At 31.7% G+C, this 25,006-nt stretch overlaps 2 protein-coding genes across 2 annotated transcripts; both read right to left on the bottom strand.

Annotated features, from left to right (window-relative positions):
• Positions 1-4,412: 4,412 nt before the first annotated feature.
• LOC144561042 (putative ETHYLENE INSENSITIVE 3-like 4 protein) lies at positions 4,413-6,905 on the bottom strand. The gene is made up of 3 exons (XM_078310262.1): positions 6,635-6,905; positions 5,196-6,138; positions 4,413-4,828 (listed from the first exon to the last, which is right to left on the bottom strand). The coding sequence occupies exons 1-3, from the start codon at positions 6,853-6,855 to the stop codon at positions 4,529-4,531; spliced, it is 1,464 nt and encodes a 487-aa protein (XP_078166388.1). The 5' UTR covers positions 6,856-6,905; the 3' UTR covers positions 4,413-4,528.
• A 6,769-nt stretch (positions 6,906-13,674) lies between these two features.
• On the bottom strand, positions 13,675-16,740 carry LOC144561041 (uncharacterized). Its single transcript, XM_078310261.1, has 3 exons — positions 16,500-16,740; positions 15,480-15,543; positions 13,675-14,343 (listed from the first exon to the last, which is right to left on the bottom strand). The coding sequence occupies exons 2-3, from the start codon at positions 15,519-15,521 to the stop codon at positions 13,921-13,923; spliced, it is 465 nt and encodes a 154-aa protein (XP_078166387.1). The 5' UTR covers positions 15,522-15,543; positions 16,500-16,740; the 3' UTR covers positions 13,675-13,920.
• Between the last annotated feature and the right edge of the window lie 8,266 nt (positions 16,741-25,006).

The following is a 25,006-nucleotide window of genomic DNA, read 5'->3' as shown; positions in this document are numbered from 1 at the left end:
AGATCAGACAGTTAAGATTCATTAACTCAAAATATTCCCTTTTGAGTTAATGCAGAGGATACGAATCTCCAATACATATGAGATCAATTATTAGAAAAGCAAAGAGCATTACTTATCTATCATATAAAACATAAGGAACATAGCATTGGAAAATTTTCTCTGTAAATAAATATAGTACTTATTTGTAAAGGTCGACACAACAATTAATTTCAAGCTGCAACAAAAACTAGTAAAAAACACACTAAAATTTCATAAATATTAATTTAACATCCACAATTGTCATTCTTGACACATCATTGCTTTATTACATTTAACAACCCTTAAGTTCAGAATGAGAGCGAGGTAGATAGCTTTACCTAAGTCTTTATTTTGTCAATTGAAAATTCAGGATATAATATTGTAGAGTACTTATTCCTATTTTTATATTCATAATACTAAAAAGATAAATATCTATATTTATCTATCAAAATTTATTCATTATAATTTTTTAAAATAGTTGTTTTTCCATCTAAATTCACTCAATTTATTATAATCTCCATTTAGCTTTTTAATCATATTAAATTTATTAAAAATATTAACAAAATCATTTTTAAAGAAGAAATGACCAATATTCATCATATTTAGTTCGACCATAAGTATATCTTTTAAAGGGATACTAACATCTAGATTAATGTAGTGGTTTGCTTTTACCCGAACGGGTATGACCCGTTTTACCCGACCCGTACCCGTTACCCGAGGTACCCGTACCCGTGCCCGGGTATAGGCGGGTAAACGGGTACACGGGTACGGGTTTGAGACGGACCGGACTCAATGATTCGGGAAAAAACCCGTCCAACCCGTACCTGTTTTACCCGTACCCGAAACCCGTCTACCCGCACCCGTTTTACCCGTACCCGCACCCGTTTACCCGACCTACTTTACCCTTTTACCCGTTTACCCATTACCCTTTACCCGTTTACCCGTTTTTTTTAAATTCAAAATTCAAAATTATTTTGCCGCCGAAAAAAATAATATTAAAAACAGAAAAAAAAACTAAAAAACAGTATTAAAAAAAAAAAAAAAAAAAAAAATACCCGTACCCTACCCGCCCTACCCGACTACCCGTACCCGAGGTACCCGTTACCCGGGACGGGCACGGGTTTGAAACGGGTAGGGTACACTTTTTTAAAACCCTACCCGACCTACCCGTACCCGCCTACCCGACTACCCGCCCTACCCGTACCCGTCCTACCCGACTACCCGCCCTACCCGTACCCGAGGTACCCGTACCCTACCCGAATTCAATCCACTAGATTAATGTCACAAATAAAAGGGAAAAATGGTTAATTGCCACTCCGAAACCTTCGAATTGTTAAAATGCCACTCTAAACTTTGAAATTATAAAAATGTCACTCCAAACTTTATTAATCCCTAATTTTGTCATTTATACTCAATTCTTATACTATTTTTTTTATTAAAAATTAACTGAAAAATATTGTTTTGAAATACGTATTTCAGAATTGCACAACCCAGTATAGAAATACGTATTTCAAAACAGTATTTTTCAATTAATTTTTAATAAAAATAGTATAAGAATTGAGTATAAATGGCAAAATTACAAATTAATAAAGTTTGGAGTGGCATTTTTACAATTTCAAAGTTTAGAGTGGCATTTTGATAATTTGAAGGTTTTGGAGTGACATTTTGATAATTTTTCCTAAATAAAAAATAGAGTTACCCTCAAATATAAAATTATGAAAGTAAGCTAGCCAATACCAAACACACATGAAGGATTTCTCTGCCATCCCTTTTTTAATAAATTATCTTTATTAAGTACCCAATTTATTTTAAGAACACGAAGAAATTTTTTTTTTTATTTTCAGAGGGATCTTTTATTTCTAAATAGAGCCATAAATAAGCTTGATTCACTACACACCTCCACTCTTAACCATTTATAATATCAATTCATAGAAAATTTACTTGTACTCCGTCTCCGAATTATTGAATCAGTTTTTGAGGGAGCAGGAAGAACATGTGGAGCATGGTTTGTAAGTACTTCGATTAATTAGAAAATATATGATTTTCTATAAATATCTTCCTCAATATAGAATTTCTCCAACTATTCTCACAGTATAACCGATTTCTCATAATCTTTTATGTTTTTGTATATAAATAAATAGTTTTATGGGATTTAGGTTTTCTGTGGCATGTACTTGCATAATTTTCTATTTATAGAAATAATATAATAATATAAAGTAATGGATAAATTGCATGAAAATTTTGATCTCTTAAAAGGAATTTGTTTTTTTAGGAAATTTTAAAGGAACCGGGAAAAAAAATAATTTGCTTCAATGGGATCAAAATCTCAAGGCAATTCATCTGTTTGTCATCTATTATTTTTAATGATCGCTTTAAATTAAAAAAATATTCGTTTGGGTGGTAACTGTGGAGAATTTTGGGCCGGGCCCACAATCCAGGCATAAGTAATAACTAATAACACATGTATGTACAATACCAAAGAAAATAATTTCCAGGCTTCCATCATTTGAATGATGTAATATGATATATGTTATAACGAGTTAGGCTGGGGTGCTATGGATAGCATAGTGGCCTCTATGCTACGGCTCAATATTCGAGTTTTCAAAATCCAAACGGTCGATCCGAACCGTTCTTCTTATTCTCCATATTAATATCTGCTTGGAGACCAAATTTTACATTTTTCTGAATTTTTTTACTATTTATTAAGTATTTTACAAAATTGTTGATCCAACGGTGGCTGCACAAAACAGTAAAACCGTTGGATTAGCGATTTTCAAAGTGGCTTAATAAATAGTAAAAAAATTCAGAAAATTATAAAATTTGGTCTCCAAGCAGATATTAATATGGAGAATAAGATGAACGGTTCGGATCGACCGTTTGGATTTTGAAAACTCGAATATTGAGCCGTAGCATAGAGGCCACTATGCTATCCATAGCACCCCAGCCTAACTCATGTTATAACTATGTTTCTATCATATCATTCATTTATTTATATAGTTGATTCCCTCCCAAGAGGACACACACATACCCGCAAATGTGTCAATGTTTATTTATTCTACAATTTAATCTTTTTAAGTAAAGAATCAACATTTGGTCTAGTGGCAAAGACACGTGGTCTCTATGTAAGAGGTCATGAGTTCGAAATCCGGATGAAAAAAATTATTTATTATAATAACAAGGGTATTAAATAATTTGGTGGCTTCACCTCCAACCTTTACTTAAAAAAAAAAAACTTTTAAGTAAATGAGACAAAGTGAAAGGGAAATTTTTTTTTTATGCTACTCCAAAATATGAAAATTAGAAAATTGCCACCCAAAACATGAAATTAGTTATTTGCTACTCTAAAGTCATTAAATTTATCAAATTGTCACAATTATACATCTAATTTACATATTTAATTAAAATTATTCTGAAAATACAATAATTTACATACTGACTAAAATACCCCTAAATTCAGAAGAGAAGAAGAAATGAAGGGAAGGGATCATTTTTCCCTTGTCCCCTGACTTATCTGCTTGGGAAGAGAAGAAGAAGAAGGGTAGCAGCTGCTATTAGTTTCAATTTGAAGAAGAGGTAGGTAGGCAGACAGGCAGGTGTCTCTGCGTCTGGTTGGGGAAGGGGAAGAACAACACAACCAACCAACTCTGAGAGCTCTCTTCTCAGAATTATCACAGTTTGATGGTGGTTTGGTTTGGTTGAAATAGAAATAAATTAGAAAGAGAGATTGGGGAAGGAAGCTCGCAGCTCGCAGCAGCTTGCGCTTCCGTTAGGCTTCCTTTGCTTTTCTATCATAATTTAATTAATTGGGATTTTTTTTTAGAGTTTATGGGGAGATAATTCAGATTGCGAAACTGTTACGACAACATATCCAGGTCTGTATTGCAAAAAGATTCCAAGAGGGGAAAATCAAAGAGCACACCAACTAGCTAATACTGCTCGGGTTCATCAAATCACATATGTGGGACATACATATCCCCTCTTTGGCAGAGGATGAATATTTGTCTTCATTACCAGTAATCCTGATTTGGTTCTAATCTATTAGATGAATAATAGGTGCGTAGATTTCATGTAAGTTAAATGTCAGGGGTAAGTCAATAGTTTGGGGACAGGATTACATGAATGTATTTGTCAAGTCTCTATGTACTGTTATTACTGGTAAATGAGGATGCCTACGGGCTATTAATCAAAAAAAAAATTTCAGGGGTATTTTAGTCAATATGTAAATTTATTGTATTTTCAGAATAATTTTAATCAAATATGTAGATTAGATGTATAATTGTGACAATTTGATAAATTTAATGACTTTAGAGTGGCAAATAACTAATTTTATACTTTGGGATAGCAATTTCCTAATTTTCATGTTTTGGAGTGGCATAATTTTTTTTTCCCAAAATGAAAACATGTCTGGTACATGGGATTCAGATCAAAGGACCAGAAATCTTTATTTAGGTTCATAACAAAGACTTACACATAATTATTATTCCAATTCTTCACTAATTAAACCTCACTTCTAGATTAAAGAACCCAAATCTGCATTTGAGAACTCTTTTGGAGGGAACCTCATGAATACATTTATAGAATGCAAATCTAATTCCAGATTATGCCATAAATCCCCAGATATTGAACCTTCTTCAATGTTCTCTTCTCCATTTTCAAACCTCCGTAATTTCCTTGTACCAGTGTTGTCATCACCGGCATAATCAGTACCATCGCTTCTACTGTCGCCGCTACCTCCATCTCCGCTTGTGCCACCACCATCTCTGACATAAGACTGATAAGTGTTGGTGCACTGCATGATTTGTTTTTCAGCCTGTTACGTCCCGGATCAGAAATAATGTAACATAAGAGAATTATATATAACCATTAGGTTTAATAAAGTTTATTACTGTTATTGTTGAAACAAACAATTTGAAAAGTTTTTAAGTTCAAAACAACATGACTTGAATTCTAATTAACTCAAATTAAACCTTAACATGAATAAATATCTAAATATATAAAGAGCTTCAAAATAAGTTCAACCTCCAAAATTATATGTCAACATGACCAATTTCCTCAAAATAAGTACCTAATTGACAAACTGTTATAGATAAAAGAGCTATAAACACTTCCTTCTGTAAGAACCTATAATTAAGTTAAAAAGAAAATTTGATGCCTTTCTCAAATATTTCATAAAGTACCATTTTCGATGTTGTCCCTTCTAGTTTTCTATGAAGCGTCGGATCAAACTCCACATTCGGATATAAATCTCCATATATAAAATTTCCTTCCGAGCAATTCTCATTTCCAAACCCCCATTTCCTTTTACGGGTATCGTCGATCATGCCATCGCCGACATACTCACCATCGTCTCCACTGCCGCTGCCTTCGCTACCATTATCGTCCGAAGGAGTGATAACAAGTGATCTTTTTGTTTGTTCAACAAGCACCTCTTCTTGTTTCAAAACCCTCGACCATGTGTCAACATCTTTCACACTCATCTTATGTTGTAGCCTCTTCGATTGCCAAACCAAACTCCTCATGTAATCGAATCTCGGGCTCATGTGTTTTATCACGGCCGCCAATAAACTCAACTTCCATCCCTTTCTCAAATCATGAGGCTTCCTATAAGGTGGCGGGCCCAATTGAGCATGAGTCTGGCCTTGTAGGCCCCACCATATCTCGTCACCCATGGGCCACCATGGAGGCACCAATCCTTGGTCGAAAGGGAAGCTCCTTTGTGGTGGCTCACAATGTTGGATGAGAGCCGAGAGAATAGACCCGATTGTGTTATCATTCATGTCTTGGAGCTTGTATAAATAGGAGACTAGGGTTTCTTCGATAACCGGCAAAATAGCTTCCGGGATCACAAGAGCAGAAGGGGCATTCCGGTCAAACCCCACGGTGTCCTTCCACCAGGCACGCAAGCTGTCAGAGGAACCAGTGATTGGCGGTCCTGTGTTAGGAAGGATACCATAGACGAAGCCATGTGCATTACAATCTCGCATCACTTTGATCATGTAATGTAGCACACCATCCTCCGCTCGGAGCTCTGCTTTTCTACTCGGTCGAGGTTGCCTTACAATCGAGCAGTGGCATGTGGTGGTGCCATGCTTGCTTTGCACCGCAGCCTGTTTTGTGCCAATCAGATGGTTAATAAATTAACATTGATGTTGTCTATGACTTGCGCCGGTTTTCTTCCGATTACAAGTGTAATCCCTTATCGTTTGAACTAACAAATTCTTATCTCTCCTGAATTTTTTGCCCTATAATTCAAGTGTTATTAATAAATTGAAGCCTCAAACTAATTAGTTGCCAACTTACAAAATTGTTCCTGATGCTAAAAATTAAAAGCTTTAACAATACCGATTTGAGGGCGTGACCCTAATTGTTTCTCAAAAAAAAAAAAAATACCGATTTGGGTGTAAAGGAGGTGAACTCGCTACCTTCTCTTCTCTCGTTTCCTCCTTTTCTTTTTCTTTAATGTTATAGTTCTGGAGCACACTCTCAAGTGCCTTAATTTGACAAACAATTACATAAAAGTGTCTAAAAAGTTTTCCTTCTGTAAGAATTAGGATTTGATTGTTTCAATGACTTGATGCATGCATTTTTTATATGATTTTCATGACATACCTCATTTGATGTCCCTTCTAGTTTGTTGAGAAGCATTTGATCCTTCCACATCCTCTTTTTGAGCTCAAATATCTCTTTCTCCTCCGAGTCCGACTCGCCATCGGATCCGCTCAGCACAAAGAATTCTTGGTTTGAATTGTTGGGCACTGTATGCTCATCTTTTGTTTCCATGCTTTGCATTGGATCACTAGGAATTTCATCATGTAAGGTTGTAGCAAATTGTTCCATTGGTGTAACTAAGGTTATACAAGTGCTAGAATGGACCAACTAGCTAGTAGTCTTGACTCTTGATACGGAGGTATTATTTTTTTGATGGTTGGATATGGAGGTATTATTGAGAGGAGATCATGAGGAAAATTTGTTTCCCGGTATTATTGATATTTATATGCACATATTTTTGTTGCCATGCCACACTCACTAAATGCGAATGTTGATCTCCTGCATGTGATGTAAAGAAAGTAGGTTTGTGTGTAGCAAAATGGTTTTCAATTCTAAAATACATAATTTGACAAGATCCAAAAATCATAATTCGATTTTAATTATAAATATCAAGAAAGATTGTATTTTTTAAGGTGAGAATAAGTTATCATTTAAAATTTAAATAATAACCAAATTATTTGTATTTTAACAAAATGAATAAAAAGTTCATAAATTTTTACCAGAAATATGATTTAAATATTATATTGTACGTACGCACAATTAATTTATAAAATTCGCAAAAAGTTCAAAGTGCCGAAGAAAAAAAATTAAATATATTTTATGTTTTTTATGAGTCCTCATTGTCATTGTTATATATAGTGTAAAGATACAATATCACCTACAATGCACTTAAACTTGAAAATTTTGAGATAAAAATAGAGGAGAGTTCAAATGCCTTCATTATTTGTATCTTCATTATGTCTTTATCTTTAAAAGTTTTAATAACTCAAATTTAAAAGTTAAATGTCAGAATTTTATAAGGTAGGAAATTTGAACATTCCTCCGCCATCAATGTAAAAGAATACGTAGACACACAAAGGCAGGAGTGGACCCATATGGTCCTAGGAGGGGGTTAGCCGCTCTCTCTGGATTTTGAGTTCTAGTGGTGATCTTTCAGTTCCGATCGATTTTGATCTCTTTAAAAATATTTTTGCCCCCCTCTGGATGTTTGATTTGTATTTCGGATTAAATTTATTGTTAAAATCAAAATAATTTTTTTTAATTATGATTGGTACGTAATTAGAATTATAAGTCAAAGCATAAAAAGTTACAAGTCAGAGCATTAAAAAATATAAGTCAATGCATTATTTTTTTTATCGAGTATCTAATTATTAGTTAATAAGTTTAAATTAATCTGATTCAATTTTTTTTATTATTTTCTCACGAAAATTCAAAATTCGTCTCTGCACAAAGATGCATATAGTTGGATCCAGAGAAGACATAGAGAGGTCGGCAGAGAAGCGTAGGAGAAGGCTTGAAAGAAGGCGAGCGCAGCAAGCGGTTGTGCTGCATGAACGCCACCTCGATCTGTTTCCTTGAGAAATTTACACTACAACGATTGGGCTTTGGTTAGGCGGTCTTATATTTTTGTTGCATGGTTGTTTGCATGCATGCATGGTTGTTTGCATGCATGCATGGTTGCTGGTTTTTGGGTTGGCCGAATGGTCATGTCATGGGTTCCGTTTTGTGTTGGGACATGAAAACATAGGCTTTTCGACCCTTTCAAAGGTCATATATCGCCGTTTTTTTTTTTCGATTCAACCGGATAAAATCGATCTTTTTGTCGTATTTGTATGAGGGGGCGTTTATCGGCTGGGTGTTCAAACGGTTCGGTTTCTAACTAAATTTGAAAATTTTCAGTTTAAATGGATTGATTTTTCAGTTTAAATGAATTGGTTTTGTTGAAATTTTAAATTATTTTAATTTAAATGAATCAGTTCGGTTTAATTTTTCAAAACCGATTAAACTGAACCAATCGGTTTATATTGGTTTGACTAACAATAATTAAAACTAAATTTCTATTGTTGTGTATGACAATTTATTATTTTTCGCTAATAGTGGTACCAATATATTTACTTTGGTTTAAACCGAACAAACCGAATATTACATTAGTTTGTTTGGATCGGTTAGGTTCTTAATCAGTTGATAGGTTTAATCGGTTTGGTTTGGCTCTATTTTTGAAAACTGAAAAAAAATTGAGTTTGGTAATTCACTTAGGTTTAAAATTTAAACCGAACTGACTGTTTGAACACCCTTATTTGTCCGTTCGGTTTGGTTTGAAGTAAATCTGAAATAAAATAAACAAACTACATTTTTGTTCGATTTTTAAAAGTACAAACGACAAATGAACTTATCGACCACATTAAAATCAAACTGAACAATCCAAACTAATTAATTGCAGTTTGTTCGGTTGAACCGTACTAAGAAAGATAGATTGTAAAAATAAATATTTTTCGTTAATTTTTGAATTGTTTTAAGAGTAATTTAAAACTTTGTTTGGTTCAATCTAACCGGATTTGAACTGAATCAAACGATATACATTATGTCATAATTTTTTATCTCTTTAAATATTTGGTTCAGACGAGAGATAGGTTTAAAAATTTCGATTTGATCGATTTTTGATCGATTTTGAAATATTACTAAACCAAATAGAACCAAACTTACAACAGATTAAACCGGATCTAATAAACACCTCTAATCATTTGAGCCAATGGACCCCGGTTTAACCGGCTCGTTTTATTAAACTATAAAACAAATTGACGAAACAATTATATGGTTCAAAAATAGATTTATTTAACTTAGAGATATGTTTGAATGGAAGTTATAATAGCTAGAATAGTGAAATTTAAGAATAGAAAATAAATAGTGATTTTCGGATTAGTATAAAATGGTGCTATTCGGATTAGTAAAAATATTGTTTGAATTGTACATTTGAAATAGTGAATAGCTGTAACCGATAAAGAATTGTGTTAACAAGGTACTAATTAAGAGGAAAGATAGACAAGTGAGGTCTCAAATAAATTGTCACGATGTGAAGATACAGGAAGTGGTGCCAATTTTATAATTTTAGAACTGTGTTAGCGGAACTCTGAGAAGGAAGCATTTATTTTTTTCTCTTCATACTTTCGAATAGTAGTTATTCCAACATTTACAAGGAATAGAAAATAATAGCTATTCTAACTATTCTGAATACCAAAAATGTTATTTGAATGCACATTGCTATTCCGAATAACCCCTATTTAAAATGAGTAGAACTATGGTGTTCTTAAGCTCACCAAAGTATTTGGTGAGCTTAACTCCAAAATCCATCAAATCGGTTTCAAATGACGAGTCTGAACCGTTGAAACCCGCCTACCTTACGAGTGATGCATCTACATTTGAAAATTTTAAACGTTCAAATTAATTTAGTATAAAGTCCATTGGTCAAAATTAGAAGGTTAATAAATTCGAATGTTTAAAATTTTGATGGTCGATCTAATTTGTGCTATGTATAGAACCAGTGTAATAAAATACGATTTATGTATCTATATATATGCGTATGCAGTTGAATTTTACATATAAATTCTTATGCAATTTATATATGCGATTTTGTAAATGCAGTTGCATATTATTATTGCATATTTGATTGTATATTACCGCATATTATCATATACTTGTTTATATAGTATTGTATATTATCTCATACGTGTGTGTGTGTGTGTGTAGAGAGAGAGAGAGAGAGAGAGAGAGAGAGTAAAGCTACCATACATTGCAATGCATATGCATTTTTGTATATTGGACTATAAATCACTGGATTCAAAGTCCAAATAACCGATCCAAACCATTCATCTTGTTCTCCATTGGTCATGTTTGGTTGTCAACTAAACAGTGGAATAAGGGCTTTAGGCATCACTTATTCCACCAAACATGGTTTAATTGAGCTGGACTAAGACGGAATAAGTCGATCTTTAGGTCGGACTAAATTGGCCTAAACTAAATCACATCTCTAGATGGTTTAATTTTAATTGAGTATGAGATCTAACTTTTCATTATTTTTAATCACTTTTTAAGAAATATAAAATAAGCATTTTTTTTTCATTTACGGAAACTTATAACTTTATCAATTATAGAATCAATATTTTTTTTAAATGGCATAACTTTTTAAATCAACAAAATATGCAATCTAGAAAATAATTAAATAAAATGTACTACAAAATAATATTTTTTTTGTTCGTCAACCTAACACATTTTTCACAAATAAATTAGTACACATATAACTTTAATTAAATAAGATTCATTAAATACAATGTGCTTCTCTAAGATATAGAATTAATTTTTACATAACTCGTTTTCTTGTACAACTTCTTTCAATCAAAATGAAAAGAAAAAAAATTACAAAGAATAGTTTTATTATTGTTATTACAAATCTTGTAGGACAAAAAAAATTGTAATATCAAATCATGCCGTAAGACATCAAATTCTTATCAAACAAGGAATAATTTAAGTCAAGGTATAACTTTAGATATCAACCAAACATGAATAATTTAGATCAACCTAAGTTGGAATAATCAAGTTAGGCCTCATTAACTTTAGTCTACAACCAAACATGACTCATATTAATATGTGTTTGGAGACCAAATTTTATATTTTTTAGAAATTTTTACTATTTTTTAGATTTATTGAAAATTGTTGTTTTTTATGGTCCAGATTTGTCTGAAAAACAACAATTTTCAATAAATCTATAAAAAATAGTAAAAAATTTCCAAAAAACATAAAATTTGGTCTCCAAACACATATTAATATGAAGAACAAGATGAACGGTTTGGATCAGTTATTTGGACTTTGAATCCGGTGATTTATAGTCCAATGTACAAAAATACATATACATTGTAATGTATATATGGTAGCCTTACTCTATATATATATGAAGAGGAGGGATTAGATTACCACAATTTTGAGTTACTACAAAATTACCACAACTATTTTTTACATTTTCAAAGTCTAAATTGTTGATCCAAACCGTTCAACATGATCTTCACAATAAAATGTGCTTCCAGATCAAATTTTACATTTTTTTTGAACTTTTTTACTATTTATTAAGTATTTTACAAAAACTATTCAAATTTAGACCATTGAATTTTGTACCCATCTTAATAAATAGTAAAAAATTCAAAAAAATATAAAATTTGATCTAGAAGTACATTTTATTGTGGAGATAATGTTGAACAGTTTGGATTGATGAATTGAAATTTGAAAATGTAAAAAATAGTTGTGGTAATCAGATCCCTCCTCATATATGAATTCTTTATTTTAAAATCTACATATATAAGTCTGCATATCATATGAAAATCGTATTTAAAAATATTGCATAGTACCATAGACTCACTCTATATACACTATGAAGTAAAATGCAGTATATGTGTCTGCATATGCATATGCGGTTGGATTCTGCATAGAAATCCTTATGCAGTTCATATATGCGGCCGCATATTATTATTGCATATTTATCACATATTACTGTATATTACTGGATACTTATTTATATAATATTGCATATTACAACATACTTATTTGTATGATACCATATATTACCGCATACTTGTTTATATATATGAATTCTTATTTTAAAATCTACATATATAAGTCTGCATATCATATGTAAATCGTATTTAAAAATATTGTATAGTGCCATAGAATTTATATGACTCTATATACACTAGTACTGTAAATAACGATATGCGGTCGTCGAATGGACGAAGTACCACCAAGCAATGAATCGGTATGCGGTCGATTAATCGTAATTATACGAGCAATTAATCTTTTTCATTAAAATGATGTGTATATATTAAAAATTTATTAAAAAAGAATTTATTAACTCATCAAACTTACCAAATCAACTTAATTTAACTTAGTTTTATTATTATAAGATGATACTACTCTTATTTCTTCTTAATAACACCTACGCACTTTACATATGTAAGTACACATTTATTTAATGCAAAAATAAATTCGAGAATTAAGTTTTTTCAATTACTAATAAAATATTATTTGAAATAATGAAGCAATTAAATATAAAATTACTAAATTTAATTTATGATAACAACTTAATTTCACATATGAACATGACGTACTAATTGAAAAATTACATCAGTAAGTAAGAAAAATATATGTTATACAAATAATAGAAGAATTAATTAATTCCAAAATAAGTAAAATGAGAAAACATATATAAAAAATATTGGATGTATATCCAAGCACAAATAAAACTACAATATATAATTTATGAACCATATTGTGACACACAGTCACATAAAAAAATGCAATATGAAAACAAATATTCACTAAAATAACACAAGAATAAACGAACGATTTAATGGAAATAAACTGGAATAATCACAAATAATCAGAAAAAGTCCATAAACATACTTCCAAGTTCCAACTAGTATATTTGTAACTGTTTGGTCATTGTTAACAATTAAACTGACGTTTAAGGTCATTAAAACCGTTTTTTACAACACTTATAATATACACTATGAAATTTGGTGCAAATTTTGGAAGTGTTAACATTTTCCAAGTGGATTGATTGGGTTAATTAGATCCGCTTGATGGGGATCCACTTTCGTCCGACCACGAATCCCTGTGTGACACGTGTCTTATGCTGCTTTTTCACCGGATTTTATGTACATCTGTGTTTCCTTTTGCATAATCCGTTTAATTCAAATATTTGGAGGAGACGCATGGATTGCCTATGAAAGTGAGTAACAGAAAATCTTCACTGGAAATAAAAATATGTTCACTGCTAAGTGGTCCACATTTGGTGGCTTGGGTTTTTCCAGTACAACATTAAAATATAAAAGTTATTTATTTTGATAATTTTGTAACCATGTTTTCTCAAATTATTAAAAATTAAATAATGTTATTGTTATATATAAAACAGTTATAAATGAATCCATTTTCTCCTTAAATGTAGATTGGAGAAAAGAAAGTAAGCTTAATTGCAATCAGTTGTTCCCTGTTTTATGTTTTACAAAGCAGATAAACTCTTGCATGAGAAAAATAAAAATTTACTCATAATTTAAGTTGCCTAACTGTTTAAAATTTCAGACATTTCCATTAGACACCAACTCTTCTACATAGAAAAGAGAGACAAAAAAAGAGATCCTAAAGACCAACAACACAAATTGTTAGATAAGACAGAAAAAGGGATAAGGAAAAATTTGAAGTGAAAGAAAGAAATCTAAGACGACGATGACGACAACAACACGAGAATACAAACTACAGAAGCCGAAAAGAGAGCATGATGACGTGCAAATCGACAACCCGTTAGGGTTTCATTCACTTCTTCCTCTTCTTTGGTGGTTGCAATTCCTCCTCTTCCTCGTCCTCCTCGTCATCTTCGTTTTCCTCCTCTGGCTCAGCTTCCTCTTCATCGGCATGCTCTTCCTCATCGTCATTTCCATCATCATCCTCCTCATCATCATCATCTTCGTCATCATTGCCATCATCATCGTCGTCGTCATCATCATCATCATTGCCATCCTCGACTCCATCATCATCCTCATCTTCGTCATCACCGTTCTCGACATTTTTCTTGCCTGAATCAGGTTTTGTTTTGTCAGGGGTTGGAAACCCTTCTTCCTCATCGTCTTCACCTTCACCAAAGTCCCCGTCATCATCGTCATCGTTGGCATCAACCGGTTCTATGTCTTCGTCTTTCTTCGAAGCAGCCCTAAACTCCGGCATCTTGTAAAGAGGTTCCTAGATAACATGTAAAAGATAATTTAGCAATTTTAATATCAACAAATCAAGAGTGTGAGACAAAACTTCACAAATGAAAAAAACCAAAAAAAAAAAAAAAATTGAAAATTGTATTAAATAGAAGATAAGGGACTATGAAGTAAACAGGAGTTATTGAGTTATATGACCCACACATAACATGAGCAAGCTCTTTTCAAAATCTTTAATTTAAAAAGAAATCTATTTTTAAGATCTTTTATAACTTTTTGTACTACTAACTTTCTACGTCTATCTACATAAATATAAATTTGCTTTTTCTATCTTAAAGATTTCTCTCTATAATAATAAACCCTTGGAAAGGATGTCTAGACAGAGAAAAACGAAGAAAGAAATTTCAGAATTATTAGAGGACACATCTGAAAATAGGACCAATAATTTTTAATTTAATAAAGAAGAGCGAATATTCGTTTTCTCGAGAAGAATCGAATAATGCGGCAAATATAAGCAACGCATTTCTTTTCTTTTCTTTTCTTTCTATCGATGCCTCCCCACATGGGACCCACAGCCACGGAACTGAAATCTCGATTTAAACGCAATTTAACGGTCCCTTTCAGTTCCGTAACGGCGCAAGGGAGCGGAGCACCAAGCACGCTACACGACAAACTCCAACAGTAATGATATTTTCCCTCTTTGAAAAAGTTCACTTATTTATCCACATGAAATTTTTGGGTTAAGTTATTAACAGCGCCTGTTTGACTTCAGCGGACGAATTATATGGAGCAATGATTTAATCTTATAGTTTCTGGCGCTGCAATAAGCCAAATCTACTCTGTTAAAACCTTAACCCATATTTGTAAGGTTTATTTTTTTAAGAAAAGAGAATTAACAGCAAAAAAGAATTCTAAATTAAAGTAAATTAACTTATTATTTGAGATTAACAACAAAAAAGAAATCTAATTTCTTTATGAAAATTATTTTATTCAAAACATGCCCCTTACTCTAGACCCAAGAATAGAAAACAAAATTTCTCAAATTTGGAGGAGTTATTTGAAAAAGTTGTTCAAGCACCTTAAAAGTTAAAACCCTAGCAAAACCTAGATGACGACCCCTGATTGGTGAATTTACAGAGATTTGAGGGGCAAAAGCGTGAAATTTACCTCAGAGGGTAGCACCAAGGTAGCAGGAGTGGCAGTCTCCATTTCTACGGTCACGATTTCTCAGCTGCAATAAAGACATGTATCAGACACCGTTAGATCTATCAATCTATCTTATCTATCGAGGAACACTTTCCCAGGCAAAAAAATATCTAATTTTTCTAAAAAAGACAAAAGAGCCAGATTTTCTGGTAAGGATTTTAACAGGGTAGTTTTGGCTTCATGCAGCACATGAATCGTATGCAGCAGTGTTTTGATTTATTGTCCATACCAAGATTTTCTCTGTTCCTATGCACAAAAACAAATAACGAATAAAATATTGAAGATTTTTTTATTCTATAAATTTGAGGTCTACATGCAAAAAAAATTGTTTTTATAAAGAGAAATAAATACGATTAGGCGAAATAAAAAAACCTTTTGGGGTTTATAATTTATAACTGCAAAAACAAAATCTTAATTGCTCCTCAGCATCTTTCTTAAAAGAATTTTAAAGCGTAAATGACTAAAGACTTTAACAGAGCAGTTTTTGCTTCATGCAACACAAAGATTAGAACTAAACAAACGCTGCATATGAATCTTGCGCTGCATGAAGCCAAATCTTCTCTGTTATAATATGTGAAAAAACAAAATCTTCAATTGCTAATCGAATTAAAAACAGCATCTTTCTTGACGGAATTCTAGGGAATAAATGGCTAAATATTTTAACAGAGCAGGTTTGGCTTCATGCAGCGCACATATTATAGAATTAAACAAGCGCTGCATATGAGTTGTGCGTTGCTTGAAGCCAAAACTACTCTGTTAATCTATATAAGCAAATCTTTGTAAGCTATAACCAAGAAGAAAACAGAGTACCAAAAACAAAAATAAGCATAAATTTTCAAAAATTGAAAATTTCATGAACTGATAAAATTTCTTCTTTCAAATAACTGAAAGTTGCACCAAACGAACCAAAAGAACAAAGCTTTGACGCCCTAACAAGCAGAGAAACAGTAACAATTGAGAGATATCAGAAGGAGAGATTACCAGAGAGAGAATTGGAAGCAGATCTGGCGAAATTCTGAGGCAAAACGGAGCTTGAGGAAGGCACTACTTCTAAGAGGGGGAGGAAGAAGCACAACCGTCCGATTAAGATCTGAACGGCTGATATAAGACGAAGGGAAGCAGAGATAATTCTGTACTATATTTTCTTTTCTTTTTTTTCAGTTGGTGATAGAAATAGGATTCGGTCAGGACGGGTACAGCGGTCAGGTATTTGGTGTGAAGAGAAACTGCGCTCTGCTGCCCGTAGAAATAGGGAGAGGCTTGGGGTCAACTTCAGAAATGTTTTCATACGCTCGGTTCACCACGTGTTTCAGGTGTCACAAGGCAAATGTGGGGGATCTTATCTCTAATGAGGCGGTATGGTGTTTTGAGGTGGTGAGCCGGGTTCATAAAGGAAGGTACTCAGTAATTGAGGTTCACAACTGGGTAATTTCACGTGTGCCCTACAAAATATAATAATAAGATTACAACGTCTATTTCCGGGATAGGTTGGGTGTTTGTCTGAACTTGGTGCATACCGTAGTAAAAGACCAATGTTAAAAAACCAGTGCTCATCTTTTGAGGTGTCCAAACGGTTCGGTTTATTTGGTTTTAAACCGAACCGTGGAAGTTCGGTTCATTTTTTATTTACTTCGTTTTTTGTTATTTGGCTCATGTTTGTGAAATTTAACATATGTTTGCTTTGTGATTTTCTTAATTTGGATGAGGTGTTGATAGGGGTGTAAACGGATACGGATAATCCGCTCCGTATTCGCTCCGTATCCGAAGATTATCCTAATTCAGATTAAACAGATACAGATAATTGTGGATACGGATACGGATAATTTTGCATATGGTCAAAAATTGGCGAATACGAATACGGATAATTTCATGAAGATGAATATTCGTATCCATATCCAAAATTACTTCCAACTAGTTTTGACTTTACTGCTCATGATAGAAGTTGTTATATATTATCTCATATTCATTTCAGTCGGTTATGATATAAATTATAATATGATATGGTTTTCAATTTAATTTCTTTTTCGCTGGTAATGGGGATATAATAACGCAATTTCCATCCTTTTTACCTCCATTTCTTCACTCTCCATTCTTTTCCATTCAAGGCTTTAGCCCCGTGAATGTAGTATGTTTTTAGTATCTATTAAATTGGTTTTAGCTACTATTTCAAAACAACAACGAGTCACTCTTTTTTATCTTAAAGTGCATAACTCAATTATCCGACAATTATTCATTTCGTATCCGTAGATTATCCATTCCGTATCCTATCCATTTAAGGCGGATATGGTTTTAAATTTTGATATATGTTTACTATCTGTATCCGTATCCGCTCATTGAAAGACGAATACAGATATGGTATTAGCATTATCTGCTCCGTTTACACCCCTAGGTGTTGAGCAATTGTGCCATTAGAAGAGCCCTGATCTGTGATTGATTTTTATTTCTATGATTAAATTAATTTCTTATTTCAATTCAACTGATCAAATAAAAATTTGCATCAGTTTGTTCTATTTGGTTCTTAATTAGTTGATAGATTTAAGTGGTTCGAATTGATTTTAATTTTGAAAACTGAAAAAAAAAAGTTTGATTTGACTATTTTACTTCGATTTTAACTGAACCGATCATTTGAACACCCCTTCTTTGTTCCTCAATTGTGTTCTACGTTTGGACTCTTGAGCCATGTCCAACTAGGGTTTTTATCAAGCATTTGTGCATGAAATAACCGGTGGGGAAGGACTTGAACTCAAATCTGCTGATGCCTTAAGATTCGTGCAAGTATTAATTTTTGTTGTTTCTTCTGAAATTGTCAGAGAATAAATTACTTTTAACATTTAGTCAAAAGATGTACTATATATATGCTAGTACACATTTAGTGATTTGTTAGGGGGCATTAAGTAAGTTGCCTGATGAGTTGGGAAAAGGAAAGGGGGAGACCACCTACCGTTTCTATGATTGCTGCACTTGATTATTTCTACTACTACTTACATACGAGAGATATTTCGAGGGGTTGGTGAAGTAGATAGCGCTACAAAGTACAAAATATTAAAATCACACAATTATTCAGATCCACTTTTTTTGAGAAGTAGGAATTTGTAGAAATCAGGTTGTGTGAATCAGTTTCAATCTTCTTAAATGGATTCCTTTGTAATTATTGCATGTTCCTGCCTTCCTGGTGCAACATAATTAAAATGATTATCGTTTGAAACTGATTTTCGAATTTGCAACGATAGTTCAAAATTTATCGATCATAAATGTTATCTATATGTAATTAAATATCTACGCTGAAATATACTTGTAATTTACTTCAATATTTTAATGCAATTGTCTAAGGACTTACAAGCAAAAAAAAAAAAAAAAAATATCGATCATAACATTTTGTTAAAAGTTGCAAGTATATATCCATTTTTAACGAATAACAAATTTATATTTAATATACTACAGTATTTTTTTGTACAAAAGTATGAACAAAATATGTATTTAGAATGAGGACGGATTCAATTACATTATTTTATGGTAATACATTTTGACACCATATGTTAATATGTTATTTATATGATTTCAAAGTTTAAATAGTCGATCTGAACTGTTCAACATGATCTCCATATTAAAATGTGATTGGAAATCAAATTTTACATTTTTTTTAAAAAAAAATTAGTATTTATTAAGATGTGTACAAATTTATTGTTTTCAAACAATTATGAACTATTGAAAAACAATGATTTTAAAAAATTTCAAAAAAAATGTAAAATTTAGTTTCCAAATACATTTTAATATGAAAATCATTTTGAATGGTTTAGATTTACTGTTTGAATTTTGAAATAACAAAAAAGTATTATAAATATATCGTGTCAAGATATGTCAATATAAAATAATGTAATTTGATCCCTCCTCATTTAAAAATACTATCTGAACACGTGTCTCCATCTAAAACTTTAATAAAATTTTAAGAAACATAAAATTGTGAATGCTTCCACAAACTTCTATGATATATCTTGTTCAAAAATATTTAAAAAATAATCTTCTATTTTTATTATTTTTCAGAAAATAAAATAAAATATAACTTAAACTAAAAATAATTACAAAATTATGCTGTATCCTAAAACTTCTAAACTACAAAATATGCTGAACTGTGAAAGATTTCTCCAACATATACTTCTATTTTTATGTAATTCCAAAGTTTATCCCACCCTATTTGGCTGAAGTAAAAAGTTTTACTGTTCACGTGGGAAATTTTGTACTATTTTTTAAGATGGGTAGAAAATCACTTTTTTTAACTGTCCAAAAACAGTGATTTTATACATATCTTAAAAAAATAGTAAAATAATTTTAAAAATTATAAAATTTCATCCCCGGACATATTTTAGTATAAATATCATATTGAGTGGTTCGAATCAATAGTTTGAATTTTGAAAATGAAGATACAAAATATGAGGTATTGGATCCCTCCTAATGGTTTTAGTTTGACATATAAGTTTTAAATTTTAAATTACTAAAATTTTAAAATTGGATGTACAAAGGAGGTACAAAAAATGAAGGTACCGGTACTCTTAATTTGTACTAAAGAGTCAGATAATTTGAGATATTGGTGACTTGGTGTAGTAGTTTGCAGTGCTAGTGTTATAAATAATGGTATGCACTCCTCGGACAAATAGAGTATCATTAAGTGATTAATAAAAAATAATTAAAAATATTCGGTCATAATCAGAAATAATCGGCTAGTTAATTAGAAAAAACCATAACGATTTGATCGCCGCCAACGATTAAACAGCCAGTTTATCAATCTCAACGACCGTTTTTTACAATACTTATTTGCACTACAACTGTCTACAAAGTAGAATATATCACACAATTAGTCATATCCACTTTTCTAACGGAGGAGTTTGTAGCAAGGGTAAGGCTAAGGTGCTATGGGTTGTATAGCAACCTACGGTGTTACAGTTCAATATTTGAGTTTTCAAAATTCAAACGGTCAATCCGAACAGTTTCATTCTTCTTAAATGGACTGCTTTGTAATTATTGCATGTTCTTGGTGCAACATAACTAAAATGAAATATGAAATTAGAAGTTTTAAACTGATTTTAGAACTTACAACAATAGTTTTAAATTTATGGAATAGGAAACTTATATTTCAGCTTTGAAAGTATATTTTTTTAAGGGAGATGATATGAGTACCCGCACTCTCATCCCCCCATTATCCCCCCAATTTTATTTGTTCAATCTCGTCCACATTTCTCATGATCTATAAGGAATTTTGCGAATCTAAAATCACGAACGTCTTCTACACAATTTTATCTTTCAAATGAGATCCATGATGACATACTTTCGAGTTCGTCATCACACAAGTATTTATACCTCGTCATTTAAGTATTTATACCTAGTGTTTTTCACATATGACACTACTGACATTTAAAAGTATTAATATCAAGTATTACAAGTATTTATATTTATGCACTGAAATATTTATACCTATGTGTTCAACTATTTTTGTTAGAGAAAGGTTGACGCAGGGACGATTAGGGAAATGTGATGCGGAGATGCGGGGTCCACGATTGGGGATAAATACTTACAAGTATAGGTATAAATACTTGTACCATGCGGTATAAATACTTGCACAATGAGGTATAAATACTTGTGTGATGATGAATCCGAAAGTACGTCATCATGGATCTCATTTGAAAGATAAAATTGCGCAGAATACATTCATGGTTTTAGATTCGCAAAATTCATCATAGAACGTGAGAAATGTGGAAGATATTGAAAAAAAAAATCCACCTCTAAAAACGTGTATGATTCTTCTCCCCATGTAGTTTGAGTGGTCTCTCCATATAGTTATACATGCAAGTATTAATATCTTAATTTGCAAGTATTAATTTATTATCTTCCAAGTATTTATACTAGTGTTTTGAATAAAATTAATTAAATTAGTTAGTTAAGTTAGTTTATGGGAAGTTAAAATCTGTTTAAGAGATGGGGGTATAATGCGGGTACTGGAGTGTGGGGATTGAAATAATTATTCTTTTTTTAATACAGAAAAGTGAAGAACTCTACTTAAAAATATTGTCCACAAACTTCCATGTTAGTCCTCTTCCTAAAAAAAATTTCAAAAATAATATTCTATTTTTGTACTTTTTTTCAAATAAATTATAAAGAATATAATTGAAATTAAAATAATTACAAAATTTTATGCTTCACCCTAGAGTGGAAAAAACGTGCTGTACTGTGTCTTGACTAACATGCCGTAACTTTGGTCTAGTGTCGTGCCGTGACAAAGTGAACAGTGACACGTCCCATGCCATGATCAAAATGTTGAGGGGTGGTCACAACACGCAATTCATGCCATGGCTCCCGTGCCATGTCAAAACGTAACTGGTTATGTTTCTCACGTTTAACTATTTTTTTCATAATTTAAGTTAGTTTATTCAAGATTCACCATTTAATTAAGACCTAACGGTCCTAATTACACGTGACTCATGTAATTACGTGCCGTGACCGGATCTTTCGCGTGACGTGCCATGCCGTGCCAAAATTTACAAAAGCTGATCACGGCACAGGACACGTGAGCCATGACACAGAACAGTCACACATGACGTACCGTTCCTTACCATAACTGTGCCGTTCCGTGATAGAGCCGGCTCTGCCGTGCCATTTTTCCCACTCTACTTCACCCTAAAATTTTTCTCCAAAAATATACTTTTATTTTTATGTAATTCTAAATTTTATCCCATTCTACTAGAGATATTAATTCCTCCCCTTATTCAATCAACATGTGTGAACAATAAAGTTCATATTTTGGACACAATTTTGCTACTACTCTAAAAACAATAGTATTATTGCAAGTTTTCTTAAAACTTAAAAGATAAGGTAGATCATGAATATAAATTTGTTTTGAATTTGTGGCTCCAAAGAAGATGTAAAGTAGGTTTGACTCTTCAATATTTGTAATTTATAACAAAAAGCTATAGTAATTATTTTTTTGACAAATAATTAATTGAAAGGATAGCTAATAATCATTTCATCATAAAGAAAAGACTTTGACTCTTGGAGATAAATTTATTTTAATATTGTCATTGCTTAATCTCTTAAACTAGTTCTCCTGTTTGACAAGTACATTTTCCTACAGTTGCATTTAAAATTCAAGAAATTTTCATTGTTGACCCAACAGGTGAAATTATTGACAACATTGATTTTAATTATTGATTAACAGTGACTAAAGTATTGGGAGTAATTATTGATTAACAACATAAATTTGAACCTATCTTCAAGTTTAATTTGCAAATATTATTTGATTGAAAGTAATTAAATATGTGTTTACATTTTTCAAAGATTTTTTGTCATATTGAGAAATAATATAGAACAAATAATGTCAATATTTGAAAAATACGAGGGTGAAAGTGAAAAACTTGAAAATCTAGATTACAAGTGGGTCCCCCTACTATAATTATCAGAGAAGTTAAACTGTTCCCTTAGAATAGTGACGAACTCTTACATTTAAATCTTACAAACATTTTACTTTTTCAAACCATATCATGATTTCTTTCCTCAATAAGTAAATAGCAGCGAATAAACAATCAACACACAAGTTATAGTAAATTATCGTATATTATGACCTGTCGGTAGAGATTATATTCTTATTTCGGGAGCTTTCCGTTGGCGCGGTAGTCGGGAATCGAGGTTAGATATTAACATTACATAGTCATGGTGTACAACGGTTACATATGGACCCAATATTAAAAGCCTCTATAATTTGTTGGCAGTACTGTCGGCAACTTCATTAATGTGTGTACCGGATCTTTGCAGCTATTATGTACTAATTATCTAAAAATTTTAAGAAATATTTTTTTTTATAAAACAATTAAATGTTTTGTTGTTGTTTTACTTGGCAATTTTTTCTCTTGGGACATACAATTTGGGTCTAACACTGTTTCATTTTTTATTTTTTTCTAATTGCCACTGTTAAATCATTTTTCACCATATACTTTTAAAAAGGAACAATTTGGATCTGACACCCATCAATCTCAAATTTGAATCTGATAAGTTTTGCATATGTCTGATTCGTTTTAAAAAATTTTGCGCGTGAATATTAAAGCATATTTTCACAAATATTGAATCAATATACACACATCTTAAAGCAGATTGAACAGATGCAAAACTTATTGGTCGATGGGTGTCGAACCCAAATTATTCCCTTTGAAAAGGCCTCATTTGCTTCAAAAACTATACTACAAATTTATACAAAAACTCAAAATGTATCACCAACCTCATTTATCTAGCAGCAACAGATTCTATATTATTTTGCCATTTCTAGAAGACTATATAGAAAGTCCTAACTTGTCAAATATGTATTAGCGTAAATAGTCAAGTCTATATTGATGTATAAATTTTGTAATAGTCAAATGTGCATTTAAGAAGTTTAAAAATATTAACAACAACCACACTGGGGTGATAATTATAACTAACTATGTCTTAATTGAAATAGAAAATAATGCATTAATATTATAACAAATATGTATTTAGAAATAAAATAATATAATACATTGAAAAGTAAATGGTTGGCGTGAATTTGAGGTTCTTGTACATTGGGACTTGAAATTGTTAGATTCGAAATCTAAACAGTCGATCTAAATCATTTAACTTGACCTCTATATCAGCTGAACAGTTGAAATCAACTATTTGGACTTTGAATCCAATGATTTAATGTCCAATATAAATATCTATCTAGAGGAGGGATCCAATTACACATTTTTTGATGACACCAAATTACACTCTCCATTTACAAAGTTTTCAAAAAATCAAATAGTCGGTCCAAACCGTTTAACATGATGTATATATTAAAATGTGCTTGCAGATCAAATTTTACATTTTTTTTTATTTTTTTTACTATTTATTAAGTATTTAACAAAATCACTATAAATGAATAATATAATCCGATATCACCAAAAATGTAATTGAAAATGTATAATATAATCCGATATCACCAAAAGAGAATGTAATTGAATCCCTCCTCATCTATATATTTCAATACAACATAGCTAAACTCATCCATAAATGTTTACAGGTGAGAAGAATCAAATTTAATTGTTACAACTTACAAACTGAAGCAGTTCTTCAATGGGCCAGGTTTTTAACAAACAACAACCATCCATTCAACAGGCCTCCTTTATATTTAAAACAAAATTAACCTATACTGGCCCATTTCTATCCAATTTTTGGATGCTCTTTCCCTCAACAAAGTATTTTAGATGTCTCTTTCTTAGCTCAGAAATTCATGTCGACATACCAACATAGTATGCAAAATCGGAATCTAAATCAGTCATTTGATTGTATAATCAGAATCATATGAATCGGTTGAAATCAGATGAATTGGATTGGAAACTGAATTTAGAAATTAGTCTAAGAATATAGTCAGAAACTCGCATTTCTGACCCGATTCAGTTGAAATCGGCTGATCCGATTTCTGATCCGATTCGGTCGAAATCAGCTCAACTGAT

This window comes from Carex rostrata, chromosome 10, assembly GCF_964058835.1.
Source record: "Carex rostrata chromosome 10, lpCarRost1.2, whole genome shotgun sequence".
In the NCBI taxonomy this organism is placed as follows: domain Eukaryota; kingdom Viridiplantae; phylum Streptophyta; class Magnoliopsida; order Poales; family Cyperaceae; genus Carex; species Carex rostrata.
This window is presented reverse-complemented; position numbering and strand designations above follow the sequence as displayed.